This window comes from Phyllostomus discolor, chromosome 15 (assembly GCF_004126475.2).
Source record: "Phyllostomus discolor isolate MPI-MPIP mPhyDis1 chromosome 15, mPhyDis1.pri.v3, whole genome shotgun sequence".
NCBI lineage: Eukaryota > Metazoa > Chordata > Mammalia > Chiroptera > Phyllostomidae > Phyllostomus > Phyllostomus discolor.
This window is the reverse complement of record NC_040917.2, coordinates 14505233-14526728: the sequence shown is the minus strand read 5'-3', so window position 1 is coordinate 14526728 and position 21496 is coordinate 14505233. Positions and strand designations below refer to the sequence as shown.

At 41.7% G+C, this 21496-nt stretch overlaps 1 protein-coding gene across 8 annotated transcripts in view; it reads right to left on the bottom strand.

The window, feature by feature from the left end:
- CDC42BPA (CDC42 binding protein kinase alpha) overlaps positions 1-21496 on the bottom strand; it is a 178235-nt gene that overhangs the window by 22905 nt on the left and 133834 nt on the right. For 6 of the 8 annotated variants that reach the window (XM_028531088.2, XM_036016237.1, XM_036016238.1 and 3 more), the window contains 6 exons: positions 9277-9360; positions 7840-7945; positions 4431-4567; positions 3567-3706; positions 2560-2641; positions 534-750 (listed from right to left, as the gene is read on the bottom strand). In XM_028531088.2, coding sequence (XP_028386889.1) covers positions 534-750; positions 2560-2641; positions 3567-3706; positions 4431-4567; positions 7840-7945; positions 9277-9360 — 766 coding nt within the window. Of the gene's footprint in view, positions 1-533; positions 751-2559; positions 2642-3566; positions 3707-4430; positions 4568-7839; positions 7946-9276; positions 9361-19688; positions 19728-21496 lie in introns of all 8 variants that reach the window. The other 2 variants (XM_036016241.1, XM_028531089.2) reach the window with 1 other exon arrangement.

Here is a 21496-nt window from a genome sequence, read left to right as displayed (position 1 = left end):
TGTTTTGGGAGGCAAATTTGTGAAAGGCATTTGAGCTCAACTCATCGACCTTTTCATTATCTACTAGACAGGAACGAAAGAGTTAAACCCGCACATAAAAATATAGTGAAAATTCAAACCCCCAACACAAAGCGGCCGTCTTCTGAGGGCGCTTCTGTATGGGGCCCTCTGTTTTGTACACTTCCTTTAAACATCCCCACAACCTTTGTGAGGTGATCAGCACCCACATTTTACACGGACACTCGCACTTGGAGAAATCACACAACTTGTTCTCAGTCACACCAGCAGAGAACAGATGTGCTAAGAGTGAAACTTCAGTCCTGCTGCTTCTTCAGAAGAAAACCCATTTGGAAAGTGTGCTTAGTCTTGGGTACTGAGAGGCAAAGCTGCACATGGCCCGACTCCCTCACTACGCACTGAACAGCTGCAATGTGACACCCACCAGGCTGGATGCTGAGGACCCCCAGGGGAAGGCCAGCCCTGCTGATAAGGCAGGTGAGTCGCCCGTCAGGCGCTCTGTTGTGGACCCCCACCTATGATCGCAGCGGCCTGGGTGGTTTTGATGAGGGGCAGGGTGCTGTCGTAGGCCTCCTTGGGAACGTAGACTGAGCGATCTCTGAATTTGTTTTTCTTCAGGATCTTGTGCAGCTCGCTCAGCACCCCCACCCACTTGCTCTTCTCGTTCTCGCTGTCCGCCAGCATCAGGACCGAACACTTGTTATTAGGCGCGGAGAGCTGGGAAGTGGTGACCTAGAAGACGTGAATCAAACTCACATTAGAGAACAGACACCCTGCTATCCGGTTTCATGCTTAGGTTAGTCTGCTGAGCACTAGTCTGCAAAATGAGCATTCACTAAGCGGTGCCTTGAGCAGAGGTTAGCTATTCCTGATCAGAAAAATCTCTAGCTTTTAGCATTAGAATTCATGGCAAAGCAGAGGCAGCAGATACCATTCTAAATGTCAGTATCATTTTTATTTTCTTTGCTATCAAGTGCCAGAGTACTCTCTCTAAAAATGTATCACACTCGCTCATAAAACAGCAACTGACATTTCTGGGTAATCACTGGGCCCTGGGCACTGATCACAGACTTCATAAGTATTGACTCACTCACCCTATTACCGTCTTCAGAAAGACAGGTATTGGTACTACATCCTGATCCTACACATGCAAGGACTGTGCTGCAGAAGTCAGTCTCCCCAGGGGTACACCGCAAGAGCGGGGTCCCACGTCCATGCTCGTAAGCACTGCACCACAGCGATTTTCAACACGTTTTATTTAAGAGATCCGAAGTGCTCAGAAATACACTCTGTTATTTCACATCAGTAACCCACGTCATCTCAGAGAAGATCAGAACCACCTTAATTACTCTTTAAACGAAGCTTCCGTTATGCAAACAGCATTTATAACAGAACAGACTTAAGTTTTATGTAAGTGAACCCTTTAACAAAGTAATTTAAGCAGCAGGACAATGAAATCCCAGCACATTTATCAGTTACAATAGGTGGGCCTCTGAAGGCTCCGCTGGGGGCTGGAGAGAGCACAGCTGTTGGCCTAGGAACTGAGACAAAGTATGGTCTCTGTCCGACCTTCCTGGGTCACGGGACTCACAGACGAACACTAAGCACACAGGCCCAAGGTCGGGACAGCGCTCCTTTCTTTCTGCCTCTCTGTCTTCATGCGCCAGTCCAAGGCCACTCTGTGGACGGCCTCCCAGGGTGGCTACCAACTCTTCCTCCTGTGGAATTCCAGTCTTCTCTTCCCTTCCCTTTAGATCCAGGTTGACCTCATGGTCTACTTTGACTAGCAGCCCAAGAAAGGGCTATAATACCTTTTTTTGGGGGGGGGGGGCGGTGTCTAGGCTTTAGAAGGCCTGGAGGCTCCTTCTGCTCTCTTGGAGGCCAGCCTCGGAGAGCGCAGCCAGTCTGTGCACGACTAGAGACCACACGGACAGACGGAGTTTGCAGAGGGAGCTGCGCGCGCCCCGCACACAGCCAGCACAAGACCCCAGGGGTGAGGGGGGGCTGTTCTGGATGTTCCAGCCCCCCGTGAGCTGAACGCAGCCTCGGGTGGGACTGCGGTCGACCCCGGCGGCGCTGCACAGCTGGCCCACAGGACGGGGAAAAAATAAATCACTTATTTTAGGTGACTAAGTTTTGGAGTGGTTATTGCAAAGCACTAAAACTAAAAAACATGTTAATTTTAAAAATCAGATTTAGAAGAAAAAAAACGTCCATTTTTATAAAACTTGAGAAACCTCACATTTAATCTATTTTTCATGTGGCAGTATGTATTTGAAAATTCATTTGTGACTTGAAAATATCGTCCAAGTGGAAACCCAAATTAGAGGCCATCTCCTAATGCTTTCCACAGGCTTTCCAGAGCTAAATGTTTCCCTAGCACTAACTGTCTGCACATGCGAGTACCGGGCGACACGGAACACATGAAGGAATGAATGTGGGGCCTGGTCCTGATGAGTGTGCGGTCTGTAATGGAGAGGCAAGGCATATACTAACTAAAGACAAACCACCCAGTGATCAAACCGCAGCGCGCATACTTACTCTAAATATACAGGGGATATCTTTCCGACTTGCGTGGATGACGTCAGAAGCCAGGACTGAGCTCACAGAGAACTCTTCGTCCCTGCAGGGAGAGCGAGACGCTGAGAGTCAGTGCGCGGTGTGTGAGGTCCCGGGCGCCTCGCCAGGCGACGCAGAGGAGGCGGGCCTCTAACGGCCCGCACAACACGTCCGAATCACGTTCTTTTAGAAATCCGGTTTCTCCCGCATTGTGACTGGTGGTGCCCACAGTGGTGCGTCAGCGACTTCACACTGGCCCCTCGCACAAGAGTCAGACGTAACTCCTGGCTCGCCGGAGCCCCGAGGCCAGCACTGTGCAAGCGCACTGGGGTGTGAATGCTGGTGGCCCCCGAGCCTCGAGCAGACCCTGCCCTCCTGCCTCCCATGACGCGCCCCAGGTGCCTTCAGCACAGCTCGCGTGTCATTCATTCTGTTCCCTCAAGACCTACAACAGATCTGCTCCACTGTATTGCACTCCCTAACCCGGTGGTTGTGGCAGGAGTGGCGAGAGGAGGGCAAGGAGAGCTAGCGTCAAGGGGCAGGGGAGAGCCCGCAAAGCAGGGCCAGAAACGCTCGGGGCACGTCACTGCAGTGTCTGCCGATGCTGCACGTTACAAGGGCCTGTCTGGCCTGGAGATTTTTACTTCCTCTCCTCACGCAGAAATTACACTCTAAGCCTGTAGGTGATGATACTGATACCACACGTTGGACCTCCAATAATGCCCCAGCAACCTTTCAGCTGGCCCTTTGGATTCAAACATTAGTTTCCTTTCTCTGACCCCAGGCACCCTTGCCCCCACATCAACCTTCCCTGTAACTACACCTTATTTCCTGTTTTTAACTATGTTGCTGTAGCAATATTGGTAAATCAGAAAATTAACATGAAGCTAGATTTAAATAAAATCACGGCAGTATAATTAGAAGACGAATCATGCACTTTTTATTCCCGAGTTGCAGAGATACAAACAGTTTCACCTTGGGAAGCTCACCTCATGTCAATCACCTGACTGACGACCACGCTGGGCTGAGACGCTTTTCCCTCAGCAACGTCGTACAGAAAGAGCTTGAAGTCACAAACCACAGCCAGCGCTCTCTGCCACCCCTTCTTCACCCCGGCGGGCTTCGGGATCTGCAGCACACACACACACACACACACACACACACACATGGACAGAACGACGCACACTAAGAAGCCAGCCAGAGCCCCTCCGATCACACAAGCGCCCACATGGGGAGCGCGTGAAGGCAGTGTGCCGGGGGCCTGCCGCTCTGGCTGGAGAAGTGGCAGGTGGAACACACACACCGTCAACAACGTGTGAGAGGCATGTGAGAATGCACTCTTCCATCATCGAACAGCTTTTTATGATGAAAAATTTTAAGTGGTATCCTTTTAACTTTCACTGGAAATTCGTTAAAATAACATTCATGGATTTCTTTCTAAGTAGAATAAAAGTCAAATCTGGTAGTGAGATGAAATGCGGCTTCCACTTTAAGCATCACTCAAGATCTCAAGTCAGATCACGCCGTGGCAGTATCTCACACCCGGAGCACCCCCCCCCACCCCCCACCCTCCACCCCCCAGCACGACCGAGTGCTGACGGCTCTTCATGGAGACTTCCGCATTTGTCCACTGCAAGGCAACAACACATCACGGAACATTTTGACACATTCTGGAATTAATTTCCAAGCAAAGACTAGGCTTTTGTTTTCAAATCATTACTTTGGATGAAATAAAATTATTAGATACATTTTATTCACCTAATCTGTCAACGACTGTGTTTGTAAGGTGAATGGACTGCATTTTAATTCATGAATGGGCCCTAGGAGATTCATCTAAACCCGGCGCCACTTACCCTGACATGACCTTCGTACGCAGTTCCTATTCCTTTCTGAGGGTCTATGCCCAGGGGGCCTTTGGTCTGCTCAGGGGGCACCGGACACACGGTGGGAGCTTTGTTGACACAGGTGATATGACACGAGAATCCACATACTTTTGGAGGGACAAGAAAGAAATGATGTTCAATAAAATTCATGTTACAAAAAGAAAGTCCACTGATCATCCATTATATGCAAGGTAATGAATGCTTCTCTCTGATTTTATTTTTAAAAACTATTTTGTCATTTGGAGAGCTGATTCATTTGCTCAGCAAAAAGAATTTCAATGAGAAATGGTAAATATTTTTAATTATTACAATATTAATGCTCTGTGTTAACATTAGTGATGAAAATGAGAAGCAAATAGAAAGAAAAAAAATCTAATCTTGTGAATAAAATGGCTGATTTAAATTCTGAATTCCTCAAAGAGCTCTTTCTGGAGTTCCCACTACCTCTTCACCTACTGCAACGTGGTATATGCTCTGAAACTGCTCTTGCAAGGCTTCCTAATGGGCATTACATTATCTGGCACCCTGCAGTACTTGGCAAACTTTACCCATTCCTCTTTTCAGAAACAGAACTGTTCAAGGATTCAAATGGTATAAATTAAGAGTAAACTTTGGGAGTCACTGATATTATTGCACATACTTAAATTATTACAAAGGCAATAATAATGAGTCAACTTTACTGAGTGCTTTCGGTTTTTCTCCAGCAACCTAAGACAGGTGCAGCGCCCCCACCCACACGTGACTTGCCCTGGGCACAGGACTTGCACGGGGCACTGCTGCAGTCCGAGTGCAGGCCGTTGGGCCCAGAACCTGCCCACCTAGCTACTGACAACAGTGTTGGGTGCTCCTGACACTCACATGATGAACTTGAGACTCTCAGGCAAAATGACAAGGTAAAACCGAACCCACAAATTTCACTGAGACGTGGCTGGGTGAGAATGAAAGGTTCAAATATTTGAAACAAGCCTGTGGGGAGGGCTTACAGACCGAGAACATCTATGAGACAACTGCTACTCTAAGGGGGATCCTAGAGAGTATCTGGGGAGAAAATGAGAGAAACTGAAGGAATACCACTGTGGGAGCACGTACACATGGTCAAGTGCACTGTACGTCACACAGGGATGTTGCAGAACCAACAGGGAGGCCAGATGGGCTAGTACTGACTGCCGAAAACTATCCAAACTTCAGTCTGACAAGTTGTAATTTGTTTCAGTGAGCAAAAATCTCATCTCTAAAGGTCAGTGGAAGCAACCAAATAATTATCCGGTAACAGATCTACCGTATTTTTGGACCATAAGACGCACCCAGGTTTTAGAGAAAAATAGGAAAAAAAATTTTGAAGCGAAAATGTGAAATATTTAATAATATATATCACATAATATTTCACCAATGTAAACGTAAACAGAACTCAACAGCAGCATTAATAACCATTATTCTTCCCAAATGCGGAGGGGGGGGGCATCTTATAGTCCAAAAAACCACGGTAATTTCAAACACCCAGGAAGAAATGAAAGTGACAGGAATCTTCAGAGGCTGTAAGCACGTTATCATCACGCTGATGGACACACGGGCAGAGTCTACGGGTCCCCGCTGCTTCCTACAAAGTAGGAAGAGAAGACAGACTCAACCTCGTGGTATGAGACTCTCTCTGGAAGGGCAGAGAGTGGGGGAGATCTCAAACAGCCCTGCAATGGAATCACAAGTGACTCCGATGCATAAAACACGATAAGGAACCTAAAGCCAAGTAGCTGCCCAGGAATCTTTATGGTCAGCATTTAAAATGGCATTTATGAGCATGCCTGACCCTTGAACAAAATGGGTTTGAACTGACTGGGTGCACTTACATGGAGACATTTTTCAATGAATATTGTAAATGTAGTTTCTTGTCCATATGATTTTCTTGATACCACTTTCTTTTCTCTAGCTTAGTTTAACTGTAAAAATATAGCATGTAATACACATAACATACAAAGTGTGTGTTAATCGACTGTGTACGTTATCGGTGAGGCTGCAGGCCAACAGCAGGCCCTTAGTAGTTAAGTTACACTCGAATTTTCGACCGTGCACGCGGTTGCCTGGTGCCTCTAACGCCTGTGTTGTTCGAGGGTCAACTACACTGGCTAAGCTCCTAAATGAGGCAAGGCTTAAAAACTATACACATTCTCTCCTTTTTTGGCTTCAGAAACACCTTTCTGGTCAATGATACAGGCTATTCCTTCTAAGATCACTTTATCTTCACCTGTTTCTACCTGTACCTCCTGGATAATGTCACTCACATTCACCACTTCACTCATCCAAAACTCTCAAGTCTCCACTTTCCAATCTGACCACTTTCTTTGTCTCGAAACCCAGGCATCTTAACAAACTAGTTACAGTAATGCAACTGAGGTTGCCGCTTTGGTTGGAAGAACTAACCAACACAGAATGTGTTGCCTTGGACACTATTAATTTCCCCGTTATTCAAAGCACTGAACTTCATGCTAACCACAAGCTTGCTCTACAAAGGGAAGATATCTGTCTACTGCAGACTGACCACCTTACCTTCAAGGTCCCTTCCATCCCTAACAGCGAGAAATGGAAACTACTGTAATATCAAAACTCGATCAGCGACTATTTTCTTATCTTTTTAATAGGATATAGTGGTAAATTATATATGAGGCATTGTTATAATTGCAAGTCTCATGTGATTAAAAAAACACATTTCTAAAATATATGCAAATACTATATCCTGTTATAATGTAAATCACTTTCTTTTCCAAAGTCATAGGAAAAATAAAGTGGTGTACAAACATATTACTTTGTTTTCTGTTCAGACAACTTCTGCTCTGTCATCTCTCAGGATGTGCGCCCCAGGAGGGCAGGCTCCTTGCCCACTCACCCCCCATAAGCCACACCCAGCCCCGGTGCCGGGAGGCACCAGGCAGCCTTTGACAGAACGGCAGGGACAAGCCTCCTCTGTAAATGCTGAGAATGAATATCTCTTGAGGCACAGTAACAGGCACTGCAATGCCTACTTTCCAGTAATGATTTCCCTGATAAATTAACCAAGGTTAAAATAAAATGAATAGGTTCAACGGTGACTTTCATCTCTTTGCTTTTTCTAAACCATAGGATCATCTGAATAAAACACATTTAAATATATACATAAAACACATTAAATACATCTCCCTTGAAAAAAGTTTCTGGGGACTGTCTAGTTTCTTCAATATTCACCCGAGTTAGCAAGGTGCTCGTTTTATTGTCTCCATTCCCGTCATCCGAAGACAAGCAACTGACTGAGCAGAACAACCATGTATCTGCCTCATGAAGTTCCGTGACTGTGACTGAGGGTGTAACGTCAGGGCTCCGAAGCCGCGCTTCCTTACCATTTGGTTCTTACCTTCACAGGAACAGCCCTGCCGGATCAAGCCCACCATCAGCGAGGTGCACTGGTGACACTTGGTGGGGGCAGTGAACGACTTGACGAAGAACTGGTGCGTCTTGCGCTGCAGAGCACACGGACACAAACACTGATCAGTATCTGAAGGGTTTCCAGTGGTGAGTCTCCGGGCCCCACGCCAGCTACCAGAATGCTGCTAGTGGGAGTAATGAACTGTTTTCCTTTCTCACCACGTATTTCTATGATCTGTGCTCTTTAAATATTTTTATCAGGCAATATTGAGCTGGATTATACTAACATAAGAAGTAATCAATTGCTCTTGAATTGACACTTGAAAAGTTACAAAATAAACCAGCACTTTTGGGCTTAAAACTTTTTAGAATTTTTTTTATCACATCTTCAAACTATTCTTTAGCAGAGTTAAGTGAAACCTTACATATTTATACCTATAGAAACAAAGAAATTTAACAGGCCTCCGCACCCAGAGCTACCATGCGGATACTGACGCGCTCTCTGCCACAGAGTTTAGCCTTCATACTTCCGGCCTCATTAACCCGTCTCCCTGCTGGACCCAGTTTGCTCATTCTGCTCTGAAAGCCTTCTACCGAGTTCTTTATTTCACGTGTCATATTTTCACACCAAGCACTCATAAATTATTTTTCTTCGTAAGTTCTCCTGCCTCATGTTACCAATATGGTTCCCATTCGTATCCTTTTGTGGGCATTTGTTAGGCATATTTTAAACTTACATTCTCGCTAACCTCAGACTTTGCTCTACCTAACACAAGTTACCCAGTGTGCTGCTGTCTTTTGTACCAGTTACACTGTCATGCATTTTACTGGTTTCTCAGAGCCATCAGCCTCTCCCTCTCTCTCTCTCTCTCTCTCTCTCTGTCTCTATGCTTTATTCAAGGTTTGTGCTTTGGACAGGAAGGTCACTTCAGTTTTCCAATTTCTAGAATTTCTTTGTAGGAGCTTGACATAAGCAACCAAATCTTCATGTTGTACCATATACAACATTTCAGTCATAGTCACATTGAATAGAAGGAAAAAAAGAAAATTCACCTGCATTTTTCACTAAATATTTCTCTCTTTTTTGGTGGTTTATTAGCCTCAATCTTAGATTCTTCTACAAGTGGCCTCAACTTACTACCCTGATGTAATACATCCCCAAAGCACCACTCCTTACTGGAACAGACTTCAAAACACTAAATTTAAGAAGATGGAAGAAAAACAAAACAAACTCTGGCCACTCTCCCCACCTTTCTCTGTAGTGAATACTGCCTTTCATACAGAATTTATTTTCTTTCGAAGCTTCAGGTTTGTGATTTTAAGGAAACCGGCAGTAAGCAAGTATTACAGGAAATACGGGAGGCAGAAGAAGTTCATTCTGAGTGTTGCTGCGGAGCACGCCGCGCTCCGAGACCAGGCTGAGTACCTTGGGCGGGGCGCCAGCTGAGCCGGGGCAGGCCTTTTTCTTTAGGGTTGGTGTGTGCACTGGGAGTGGAGTGCTGTCTACAGTCTGGATCCGGGGGCAAGAAAGAAATAAGTATTATGAAAAACTCGAACTGTTTCAAACATTCCAGAAATCAATCAAGGTAAATAAAGCCAAAAAAACCCATCAGTAAGGCAAAACATATCTCAATGAAGCTAAAATTCTCATAATGTTGGTGGTTTAAATTTTTGCCTGCCATATCTACAAGCAAACTGTTTGTTCAATTATTAAAAATTATTTCAGTCTGGAAGTATAAAAATTAAAAATCTGAAGAGAATCCACAGAACACAAAAATGTCAAACAGCATGTAGCCTACATAATGATGAGGATATTAATTTTCAAGTTCATCTGAAAATGCCACATTAATTCTAAAAAGCATCTGAAAGAGTTTTTTAGCAAGATGTATAATCAAAATATTTAGAAGTGTCTCTTAACCCCTTGACTTCCATATACAGAACGTACATCACACACACACACACACACACACACACACGGAACACAACCCTGTGGATGTTTGCATGTGCCTCTACAGAGAGTGATGGGTCGATCAACTTGTGGGAATCTGTGCAGAGATTAATTTCCAAAGACGGAAGCTAGATCATCATTATTGGGATCCAGAATTTACACACAAATTTAGCTACAAGCATATGTTTATTTTTATGGGGAATTATTGTAAGATAGTTCTTTGAATAAAAGAAAACAGTGATTTTACTGGATGTTACTGTGGGGAAAAAAGAGATATCTTGATTAGCAAAGTGTAAAAAAAAAGGCTTGAAGAATGACTTCCTATTAGGATGCTAAAAGCAAGCAAACAAGAGGAAAAAGCTACCTTTGTATAAGGTATGGAATATTCTAAAACATTAAGAGGAAAAATTAAATGGACTCTATTTTTGTTAAAGTATAACCTCCAAAATAAGAATATTTTATATATATTATAACTTTAAAGTGGAATTCAACTGAGTTTCTCACAGTTTTCTGCTTAATTTCATTCTAATTTAAATGTAAATAGCTTGGAAAAGTTTTGAATTCAATTTATAATTTAACATTAAAGAAATACAGATGAAAAAGAAGAACACTGAAAACCTTTGTGAAAGTTAAGAGAGAAAACAATTCATAAGAAATAAAACTGTCGCTAGAATCTACATGACAAGTTCAAGGGAAGTTCTGAGCATTGAAAGGCGTGAGGCAAGGGTGCAGGACAGAAGACGGCAGAGCTCAGGAAGACCAGCAATGCCCAGCTTACAAATGCGTTTCAGAAAAGATCCCATCACCACAGCAACAAAAGCCTGAAGGTACCTAGGAAAAAAAACCTAACAAACAATACAGAATATACCCTTGAAGGAAATAATAAGACACTCTTAAAGGAAATAAAAGAGTATCTAAATATTCCTTGTTAATAGCATACCATGTTCTATATGGAAAGACCTAATATCGTGAAGATGTCAACTCCCCTCAGATAAATCTATAAATTCAAATCCAATCAAAAGCCTCACGTGGCATCTGACAAGCTGATCCTGAATATCATGTAAAACTAAAGGGTCAAAAAGGAAAGGAAGAAGAAGAAGGTGGGTGGGGGCTGGTGAGGCTGATCGTAGGTAGCAGGAGTTGTTCCAGGGCTACAGTGATGAAGACAATGTGATGTTGGTGCAGAACAGGCAAAAGAACAGTGGGAGAGAACAGAGGACCCCAGACCACCCACTTATACAAAGCAGAGGTAGCTTTATAAGTCAATGGGGGAAATACAGGAGAATTGCTTATTCATATAAGAATAGATGAGAACCTCATTTTTCATAGTAATGTAACAGTAACATTCAGTTTGAAGTCTGAAATATGAAATTTTTTAACTTTCAGAAGAAAACAGAAAAATCTGCATTAATTGCTGTGAAAAGAAGAAATGTTTTAGAAAGCAGAAGACATAAAGAAAAATAATTGATAAACACAGGTACTTTAAAATACTGTAGAAACTTGCAAGACAAAAAGATACCACAAATAACACTTAAAAATAAGCCACAGACTAGAAGAAAATATCTGCAGTGCAAACAGCCAGCTAAAGATTAATATCCAGAATATATAAAGAATACTTAGAGAATAGGAAAAATAATTCAATAGAACAATGGACAAAAGCATGAACAGGCAAATTGCCAACAGCCAACAAACATATAAAAAGAGGCTCAGTAGCACCTGAAATCAGAAATCGCAAATGAAAACAAAAATGCCACTCCGTACCCATCCAATTGGCCAAATCGGGTCTCTGACAGCACGAGGGTTGGCAAGGATGTGGGAAAAATGGGGAACTCACGCACTGCTGGTGGGAGTGAAAACTGGTGCGACCGGTGTGGAAAGTAACTCGGCAAGACCTAGGTCACGATGAAAATGCAGACAGCACACAGCCCAGCCATTCCACTTCCAGGTACACATGCTACACAAACTGCACATTTGCAAAAGCAGATAGCTATTAGGATGTTCACTTCAGCACCAGTTGCAGTCACAAAAAATTGGAAACCACCTATACACCCAACAACAGGAGAACGGATAAATAGTTGTGGTATAATCCTACAATAAAATATTACATAGCAGTTACAACGAATGCACTAAATGGGTGTGTATCTGTATGAGTAAACCTCAAAAGCAGGCTAAATGAAAAAATGTCAAAAAATAAAAAGAACCTTTGTGTAAAATTTCATATACACAACAAACATCTATTGTTTATGGATACAAATGAAATAACCATGTAAAACCAAGGAAGAGAGGATGCAATTCAATTTCAGTGTGTTTGGATATGTCTGGGGGAAGAGATGGGGAATGGTATGGGGAAGGGTGTTTCACATGAAATGCCTGAACTATTTTCCTTTTTTGAATATAACTTTGAAAAAACAGGACAAAGTGTTCACATATCTGTTACATCTGTGGATGGTGGCTGCACGGGTGTTACTATACTCTGTGTGATGGAAGTACTTGAACGTTAAAATAAAAGTTCAAGCCGTTAAAATAAAGATAAAGTATTAAAGCAATAAAACATCAAAAGCAGCAGAGGGTGTCATCAACCAGTGTGAGGTGGTCTATCACACTGGGGAAACCCCATGTCAGAATCCGAGTGCAACTCACACCCTGCAGAGCTTTCTGCCGAAACGCCAGACACAGCTCTGGAGACAGACGGGGAAGCGACGCCGAGTGAGGACCCAGAACTGCGCCCGGCACGGAGGGCACTCCCTGGGGTACCACACAGCCTTCTGACTGCTCAGAAAACTGTCTTGAGGAACCCGACCAACTGGCTGCTGAACACCACGGGCTGACACAAGACGCAAGCACACTGTTTGCACTATTTAAGGCATGATTTCACTGAACGCCTGTTACTAACTGAGCACTTAGAATAAACTGTTCAGCTGCCAGCACAGGCCACTTTCACTTTAAGCTCTTTATGAGTGACAGTCACATCATGCCTTGTGAGAGTTATTAGAAAAAGACGTGGGAATGGCCCCTGACACTGCTGTGTGCCCATGGTGTCTGGTGACCCCACCCCCACGTAACTCTGGTCTGCATTGCTCTCTACTTAAAATAAGACCACCTGCGTGGTTAAACACATTTCCAGTTGAGTTTGGGGGACAATTTTCTACATTGGCTTTGTGTTCCCATCAACACTGTCAGTCCCATGCAATGATCCCAGCACACTGTGACCTATCGCACGATGTACACGATGAAAAGGAGAGTCGGACGGATGGACTGCACTCGTGCTTGCGGCCCCGCTCCCTGGCTTAGGTGGAAGGCGGGGGCGATGCTGCTCCAGCGAGATGCCTTCACTGGCTCAGCTCCACTAGCCGTGGAAGGAGATGGGGGCCTGGCGTGGACGTAAAACCTGGCATTCGGGTTCCATGCATGCGCGTTCTCAACGGGATGGGTGGGATGGGTCTGGGAAAATACGTCGGGAGAAACCCCAGGAAATCCCTTTCAACAACGTCCAGCTCTTAGTGGACTTCTGGAAGGCACGCTCATGACATTTCCCGAGGAAGGAGGATAACAAACTTCAGTTTGACTCTCTGCACGAGGGATGTGTCGCTCCACAAAAGCATAACCACTAGCTTTAATGAAAACTGAGGTTAAGACGATAATTAGCAAAATGCTCCTATTGTGTTGATGGGACATGGAGCAGCAGCCACGTGCCGACAGCTAGGAAAGGATTTCAGTTTCAACCACTGGGCCTGCTGAACCGAGCGTGCCAGCTGTGTGCCAGCTCCTTGAGTGCCATGTGGCTCATTTCATGAGACCAGTATGGTTCACGAGGCGGGACAGCCAGGCCTGGGTCCCACCGCGACTCCTGGTGCAGCGCTCTTTCTGCTGGCCCAGCGGCACAGGCACACAGCGGAGGTGCGCACAGCAGCTCAGTGGCCGTGGAGGACGAGCCACACCACCTCCTGCCCCGACAATGAACTCTGACCAGAAACAGGAGAATAACGCTGAGAAAATGGGACTCAAGACAAATTTTACCTAGTTCACAACTTTCCTCAGGGGCAGTCACAGAGAAGGCAATTGGTTTAAATTATTAATCTGAAATATGATCCTGATCTGAGAAAAAGGCAGAAATGTCTTCTACTTTCTAAAAATCTCCTCCTTAGATTATTATAAATTGTAAGCTGAATAAGAGTTCATGGGGAAGGGGGTTCCATTAAAATAGAATTCATAAGCAAAGTATTGATACATTTTACACTAATAACTTAAAACAGATTTCAACTATCTCCATCAAGTTTTAAAGAAGTATGCAAGTAGATTTTCTATGTGCAAAAAAATTTTCTTAAGAAAATTTAAGTTTCTGACCTGCCACTCAAAAGCCTTTAGCCCACAGTTGGACTGAAGACGTGGAAACCCGGCGGTCTCATGCGAGGGACAGTGCTGCGAACAGGACTGAATGCGACCCCACTCCTTTAAAAACTCTCCAAAAACGGGAGCCCCCGGAGCCTGCTGCCTCCCGCTGTCCGGGCAGACACTTGAAAGCAGGCCTGCTCTGTGAGCCGCCTGAGCACACGGTGACGGCAGGCGTGCGCGGTTTTACACCCATTCCTGTGCCGCAATCAGCACGCTGTCCTGAGACAGCAGGTTGGTGCGCGCTCTCATGGGGGGTGCACGTGAAGAATCACCAACCCTACGATCGGACCCCCCCCACCGCCCCACAGTTACTGGTTAAAATCAGCATGTTTCATGACCTTATTAAAATGTGACATTATTAACAGTGTGATATTGGGCAAAGGAAAAAATACACTATATCACAGCTTAATCTGTAATTACACCAGTTAGTGACTCAAAGAACCCTTGAGGCTTTTGACACATATCTCTTGAACCCTCTAAAGAAATTTTGTTATTTATGAGTATTTTTCTCCTAGCAAGCTTTTACTCATCAATGAAAATAAAACAATTAAAAATGAGAATAGATTTTAAAATGAAATTTCTTAGCTGAATGAGGTAAAAACTGGTTATTCAAAAGCGAAAAACAAATTTTAAAAACCCAACATCACACTGTAACACAACAGAACAGCTATTTTCAACTGGTGCACCGCGAGAATCTTTAAAACGTGTAACACCTGAGACCAGTCGGGGCACTGACCTCTCCTCCCTTAGGGTGTCAAATAAAAAAACGACAGCAGACAACACAACACCAGCCCTCTGGTGTGAAAATCAAAACTACATCTTTTTTTTCAGATTGGCAAAAATTATACTTTTTGGTGTGCCATAGAGTTTCGTAATTAGTTTATGTGTGTCTTGAGATGAAAAAGGCTGAAAATCGCTGAAGTAGAACAAAGAAAATTACCATACCAGCTTTTTGGAGCTGTATGCTCTTAAAGTAAAAACAAATTCCAGGCAGTAAATAAAATCAAGTTAGTTTTGTAAATTAAAAAAAAATTAAAATAAGTGAATACACTGGAATGAGATTTTGAGATGGCATTAACTGAGCATATTAAAAAGTTAAACTATGCCATTTACAATGATACTCTGATTTTAAAAAAAATGAATATATCAGTGAAGTGGAAAAACTACCACTTTATTTTCCAACAGCTTGTTTCTATAAAGACAAGAAACAAGTTTGGTAAAGATGAATAAACATGTGAAAAAAGTTGTGAATATCAAACTTGAAAAGAAATCTATTTTTAAAAGATTCTCCTAGAAGCTAACAGCTAATCAATTTAATAAGTTACATTTTGTTTCCTTTCTGGATAACTATCATTATAAATAATGTCTCAAAAGACGTTTAACAGTAAGAAAAACAATACCACTTACATATTTTCTTTATCAAAGTGTTAACATATTATCACCAACAGGACTGAGATTATGAAGATGTTACTAATTTTATTTTTAATTAAATGTTTACCAGTGTATTTCTAATTAATGGTTTATTATAGCCACTAAAAAGCAATTAATTTTAGAAAACCTTCACAATACTCAATGACTATATGCCAGGTTTTACAGATAGCCTAAAATTAATTTTAATAATTAACTGGCAATGATTCAAAATGTTAGCAAAGCAATTAATTGCACATTATTTTCACCTTTAAAACAAATATAATCATTAATATATTTAAACCATGGAAGTTAAAAATTCTGTTATAAAAAATAATGTAAGCAATTAAATCAATGTAAGCAGTAAGTGTAATGACTTGAATTAATAATGCAGGAAAAGCTAATAAATATGATATGTATCAAATGCAGAGCTGTCTTAATTTAATAATTTGGTTTATAATTATAGAAAGAATGATAAAAAGGGGGTAATACTAAAAGCAATAGGTAATATTAATATTAATTAGCAAATACACAGCTAACATTAACATACTAAGATAGTAATATATTTTGATATTCCCCAAAGAAAAATCTTAAAAATAAACCTTAACAGAATAGTATAAGCAATTCACTCAATATTTCTAAACTATAATCTACTGAGAAAAATAAATATATAAATGTGATTTTTTCTTTTTGGTTAACATTCTTTTTTCTAATTAAACATACCTTAAGTAGTTATCCTGACAAACTGGCATTAGAAACATCTATTATACTCCAGTGTATTTTTACTTACTGTTCTACTGTTTGAAAAAAAGCAGAAAAACTGAGTATCAGCAAGGCCCTCCATAATGCATAACACTGTCATGTAAAAAGTCCATAATACTTTCTGAATCTATCAGAACTTCTATCATGAATAACCCACAATACCTATTTTTAGAGTAGTGCAGTGAAACTTTAAAGTAGTCCACCCCTCCCAAATTAGATCTGATTTTTAGATGACTCACCAAACAAGAATTCCTCAAATTATGCAGTAGGTCTTCTTATAAACAATAATAACTAAAATTACTCATCCTGACTATGTATCAGTGGGTCTTTTCTACTCCAAAAATAATTACAGATTTGGACAAACACAAAGAACAAAACATTCTCCTAAGAAGTCTGGTTTTAAAGTAAAAGATACCAAGACTGATATGGAACTGATGTAGATTTAAACATAGCTTAAATCTAACATACTGTTTTATACCGGTAAATATAAAACTCTAAGTTAAGAAAAAAATCCAGTTTTTATTAATTTTCTTTATCCTTCTGCTAGAAGTATTTTGGAAACAAAGTGGCAGGTAACCTATTTGTTTGTATTCAGAAATACTTTTTGACCCCAAACTTTTAGCAATATAATTACTTCTGTTAATTAAGCTTATGATATAAAACAGTATTATAGAAATATTAACAATATCATTTGGAGGACAGTAAATATAATATTTTATCTTTTTAAAAATGAATCATAAATTACTAAAGGTTATGAGAGGTTAAGTATAATCTTACTAGTTACCAATACTGTAATTTGTTTCTCTTTAGGAAAACTTCTCAAGCTATTTTCAATATATTGATTGAATATGTACTCTGGAGAATTTACAAAAATGTTCTAAGAAAATATAGAAGAAAGTTAAGCCACATGTTGGCTATTTATAATCTATGCTTCAAACTCCAGAGGAATAATTAAAAATGAGACACTGAGTTTCTATTAATGAAAACAGTGTGGACTGTTCCATAACCATTGGTATTCATACATTAATAATATTAATAACAAATCTTCCTTATACTATGTTTAGTTAAATACCACCACTTATAAAGAACATATTCAAATTATAAATGAGGTTTTATAACATATTGAAAATAAAAATATAGTATATACCTTGTATATTTAGTCACTTAAAGAATTTTAAAGTATAAAAGTATTACATATTTGCTTGTGTAAAAACATGGTATATACAGGAACAAACTTAAAGGACACATGGACAAAAACTAGGGGGAGGGTGGTAATGGGAGGGAAGTGGGGAGGGGAGGGTGGGTGGGCTGGAATGGGAGTAAAAGGGAGAAAACTGTACTTGAACAATGATTAAAATAAAAAAAATTTAAAAAAACCCCCCATGGTATATAATGGACAACTGCATGCTGCTATTAGATGCAAAGCCGCTGTTAGAAATGGAAGCTACGTATGTGTGCCCCACACTACAACACATCGATGTCCCTGGGGACTACGGATGCTCCTCACTCCTCTACTGGGATGTCTGCATCAACTACCAAGCAAGCGGAAAGTCTGCAAACGCCTCCCTCACACACGTTCCACTTCCCAGCGGCTGACTTTTCACCCGTCAGACACTCAGCTCAGGAAAAACTGAAGAGGGCCTGGAAAGCAAATTACCAAGCCTATCACACCTGCATTTTTAAAAAAAAAAATGTGTAATTTTAAGTCCACAGGTTCTGGTTAAGTGTGGCTTATTATTATCCTACAGAATAAAAATAAAGACTAAGTAGCAGAGACCTTATACTGGCTACTTTCCTCAAAATCTTTTCATTTCAAAATTTACAGAAATTTTTTGGGTGGCCAAGGCCCCTAAAAGTCTGAAAAAGCAAGCAGATATAACTAATCTATAATAAATTTAACCAGAAAAACAAACCTCTCTGAATTATAGCCTTATTCAAAAACAAATAGTTAAAGTTTAGGTAAGTCACAGGCTGATTTGAACTTAATACAACTGAGCACACCACATTTTGGTCTTCTGTCCTAGACAGGATATAGTTCACATATACTCAGATTAATCTGATAAATTCAAACACCCAAATGTGAAAACAGTCAAGAAGTCAGCTGAACCGGCAGTCTTTCCATAAACGCCACTGATGAAGGAGCTGTCGGTGGGGCTGGCCACAGCACTGGTTCCAGACACGGACACGCAGCATCTGCGCTGCTCACTCGTTGCTGCACAGTGGTCTGCAAGTACCTGCCGCATCAGAGCTCATCGCGTTCGTTTCACCACTGACTCTCCACCGCACCAGAGAGATAAAGAGCACAGGATGCAGCCGGCCACCCTACCAATTCCCTGATCTAGAACTTTCCAAATCCAAGAATTCTGGATTTGAGGTGTTAATCAATACCAACGATCATGTAGCTGACAGGTAAAAGGGAAAAACGTGTATCGGTCACAGACTTTCCCTTTCTGAGTTACTATTTCACAAGGCACATGAACACCAGGGCCCACAACGGCAGCCAGCCCACTGCCTCCAACTGAGGAGTGAGCATACATGTGTACCGGTGTTGGGGTGCAGGACGGCTTAGAGAAATCTGAGACCTTCCCACAAACACGCCCCCCACTCTGGGCATCTGCGAATCTTGCAGGTGGCTGGCCCCTTTCAGACAGAAACACAGGCCAGCCTCAGCACAGGAGACATCCGTAGTCCGTTGTCAGTGTATGTATAAAGAATGTGACGACCATTTTTCACATCTCGGGTATATCTTAGACCGTTAGTATTTATTGACATTAGTTCTCCAGATCTAGAACTGTAACATAGGGGTTTCCTTTGAACCACATAAAAATACTGATGATTTCTCCAGAACTGATTTACATAAAATTACAGATCTGTAACCTGTCCCAAATCATTTTTGAAATCTGCATGATATGAGTTTCATTCTTTCTACATAATGAAAATCTCTGGGAAATTCCTACATATTTGCTTATATCAGATTCTTATTGGGGAACTCATTTACTTTGTATACATTCAATTTAGAAAGCATACTTTAGGATCACTTTTTCCCACAATCAAAATAAAAGATATCTTATAATTTTAGTAGCTTGGTTAACAGAACTCTATATGAACATTCCTAAAGCTTTGCGGCCAAAGCCAAAAAACAAAAACAAGAAAAAAAAACCCCCCACAGAAAAGCAAACAGCACCAGCAGGAGCAGCAGCACGAAGCATGCGATCGATGTAACAGCACGTCACAAACACGCCAGCATGTTCTGCGACCACAGGCAAAGAGGACAAGAGAGAGGGCAGGGGGGCGTCAGGACGGGGACACGCGGTGCGCGAGTCTCTTACACGTCTGCCTTTGCTAGCTGGAGTGCAGGACGGAGAGCGCTTCAACAGAGAAAGGAGAAGACCGCAGGTTACAAACGCCGACACACGCGACTCCGAGGGTGCACCACGGCGCTCACACAGTACACAGTTTGCAAAGTACACAAACACGCACACAGAGACACGTTTCTTAACAGGTTGAGAGGACATGTTTCTCAGGAAAAACTGGAGGACAGGGTACTAAAGAGATCTTTGCTCAGACTAGGTGTAACAGTGACACGAAGTTTTCATTGGACCTTGTATTGTACAAACAGTGACCCACGAAGTAACACTTTATCAAGCGATGGACAATTTCTTTTCTAGAAAGGTTGGTAGTAGCACTTGAAATGTTAGAACAAAAAGGATCTCAGTAATTCTGATTTACAATGGTAAGCATTTAATATTTCAGTCTTGCCTCAGACATTTTACCGACCAAATTCTTACTTTTTTCAAAGATGACTTAATTAAAATAAACGCTAAATAAGGCCCTCAGAATTATTAATAATGGATTAAAACAAAAAGTTACTTCAACAATACTGTCCATCCTGACTAGGTATTAGGCTTAGACAAAAGAGAGACTTCACCTTTCTAGCATCAAAGAGTTAAGTAATTAGGCAAAATTAACGATAATGATAAGCAGGTAACAATTACATCAAAATATTTCTCAAGTTTTTGAAACTGTGGCGCTCAGCAGTAGAGCTTCACAAATATGAGCTGTATCTACTCAGGCAATGTCCCATATTCACTCCAAACTAACATTCTGAGGGCGTACAATGTGTCAAGTACTTAAGGGTAAAGAGGCATGGCAGGTCACAGACTGGTGGAAGACACCCAGCCGTCAACGGTGCGATAAATGCCACAACAGAGGTGTGTACAAAGTCCGCATGGAAACCTGGAGGAGGGACGTGCAGAATTTACGGGGACCCAGAGGAAGGAATTTATAAACTGAGTGGACAGGAGTTACAAAAGATTTTGGAGAAAACTACAAGAGTAAGAAATAAGAAACATCACTGAAGAGTATCAGTTTTATTTGTACCATAACTCTGGCAGACGGATAAACTGCTGTTTCTTTCTACAGGAAACCGGAGTGGAAGGTGACCCGAACCCTGTGCTCCCAAGTGTTAGCAGTGAACCAGAACTAGAAGGCCTGCAGCCTCTAATTAAGGTTTTTTGTTTACTAGTCCAGTCCATCTGAAGTCTCACATTTAAAGCCAGTTTTATTCCCTCAATTATTAACAGGAAGTACCTGTCTCACCCTCCCTGAAAAAGAGCATGAATAGCTCCAAGTAAATACATTACCACCAGACTGATGAGTCAAAAGTCTCTCAAAATTATCTTTGCATATGAAAGACAACACATTTGCTAAGCTGGCAATGGATAAAACTAACAATGGTGCTAAACCACCATGTGATGTTCTTTCCCAAGTGCCTTCCTAGAAACCAGACAAGTATTTTTGTGTTTTCAATAGAAAAGGGCAAGTTACAGTTTTTCCTTAGGGTGCAATTAGAGAAACACAGACACTTTCATACCACCACGGTTTTCCCATCCACCACGGTTTTCTATAAACATGAAAGTGGTCCCACAGCAAACACTGGAAACCAATACACTGTCTTAGCACGCAACTACATGACACTTAAAACTATTTTATATCTGGGTCTATAAAGTGCCACCAGAACTTTAAGGCTGAATATGGAAGTAAGCAAACAAGAAGGAACCAAAAGAACTCATTTATCTTATGGACATATAATTTCGCTAATAGGTTTTAAGGTTCAGTTACTGAATTCTAGAATCAT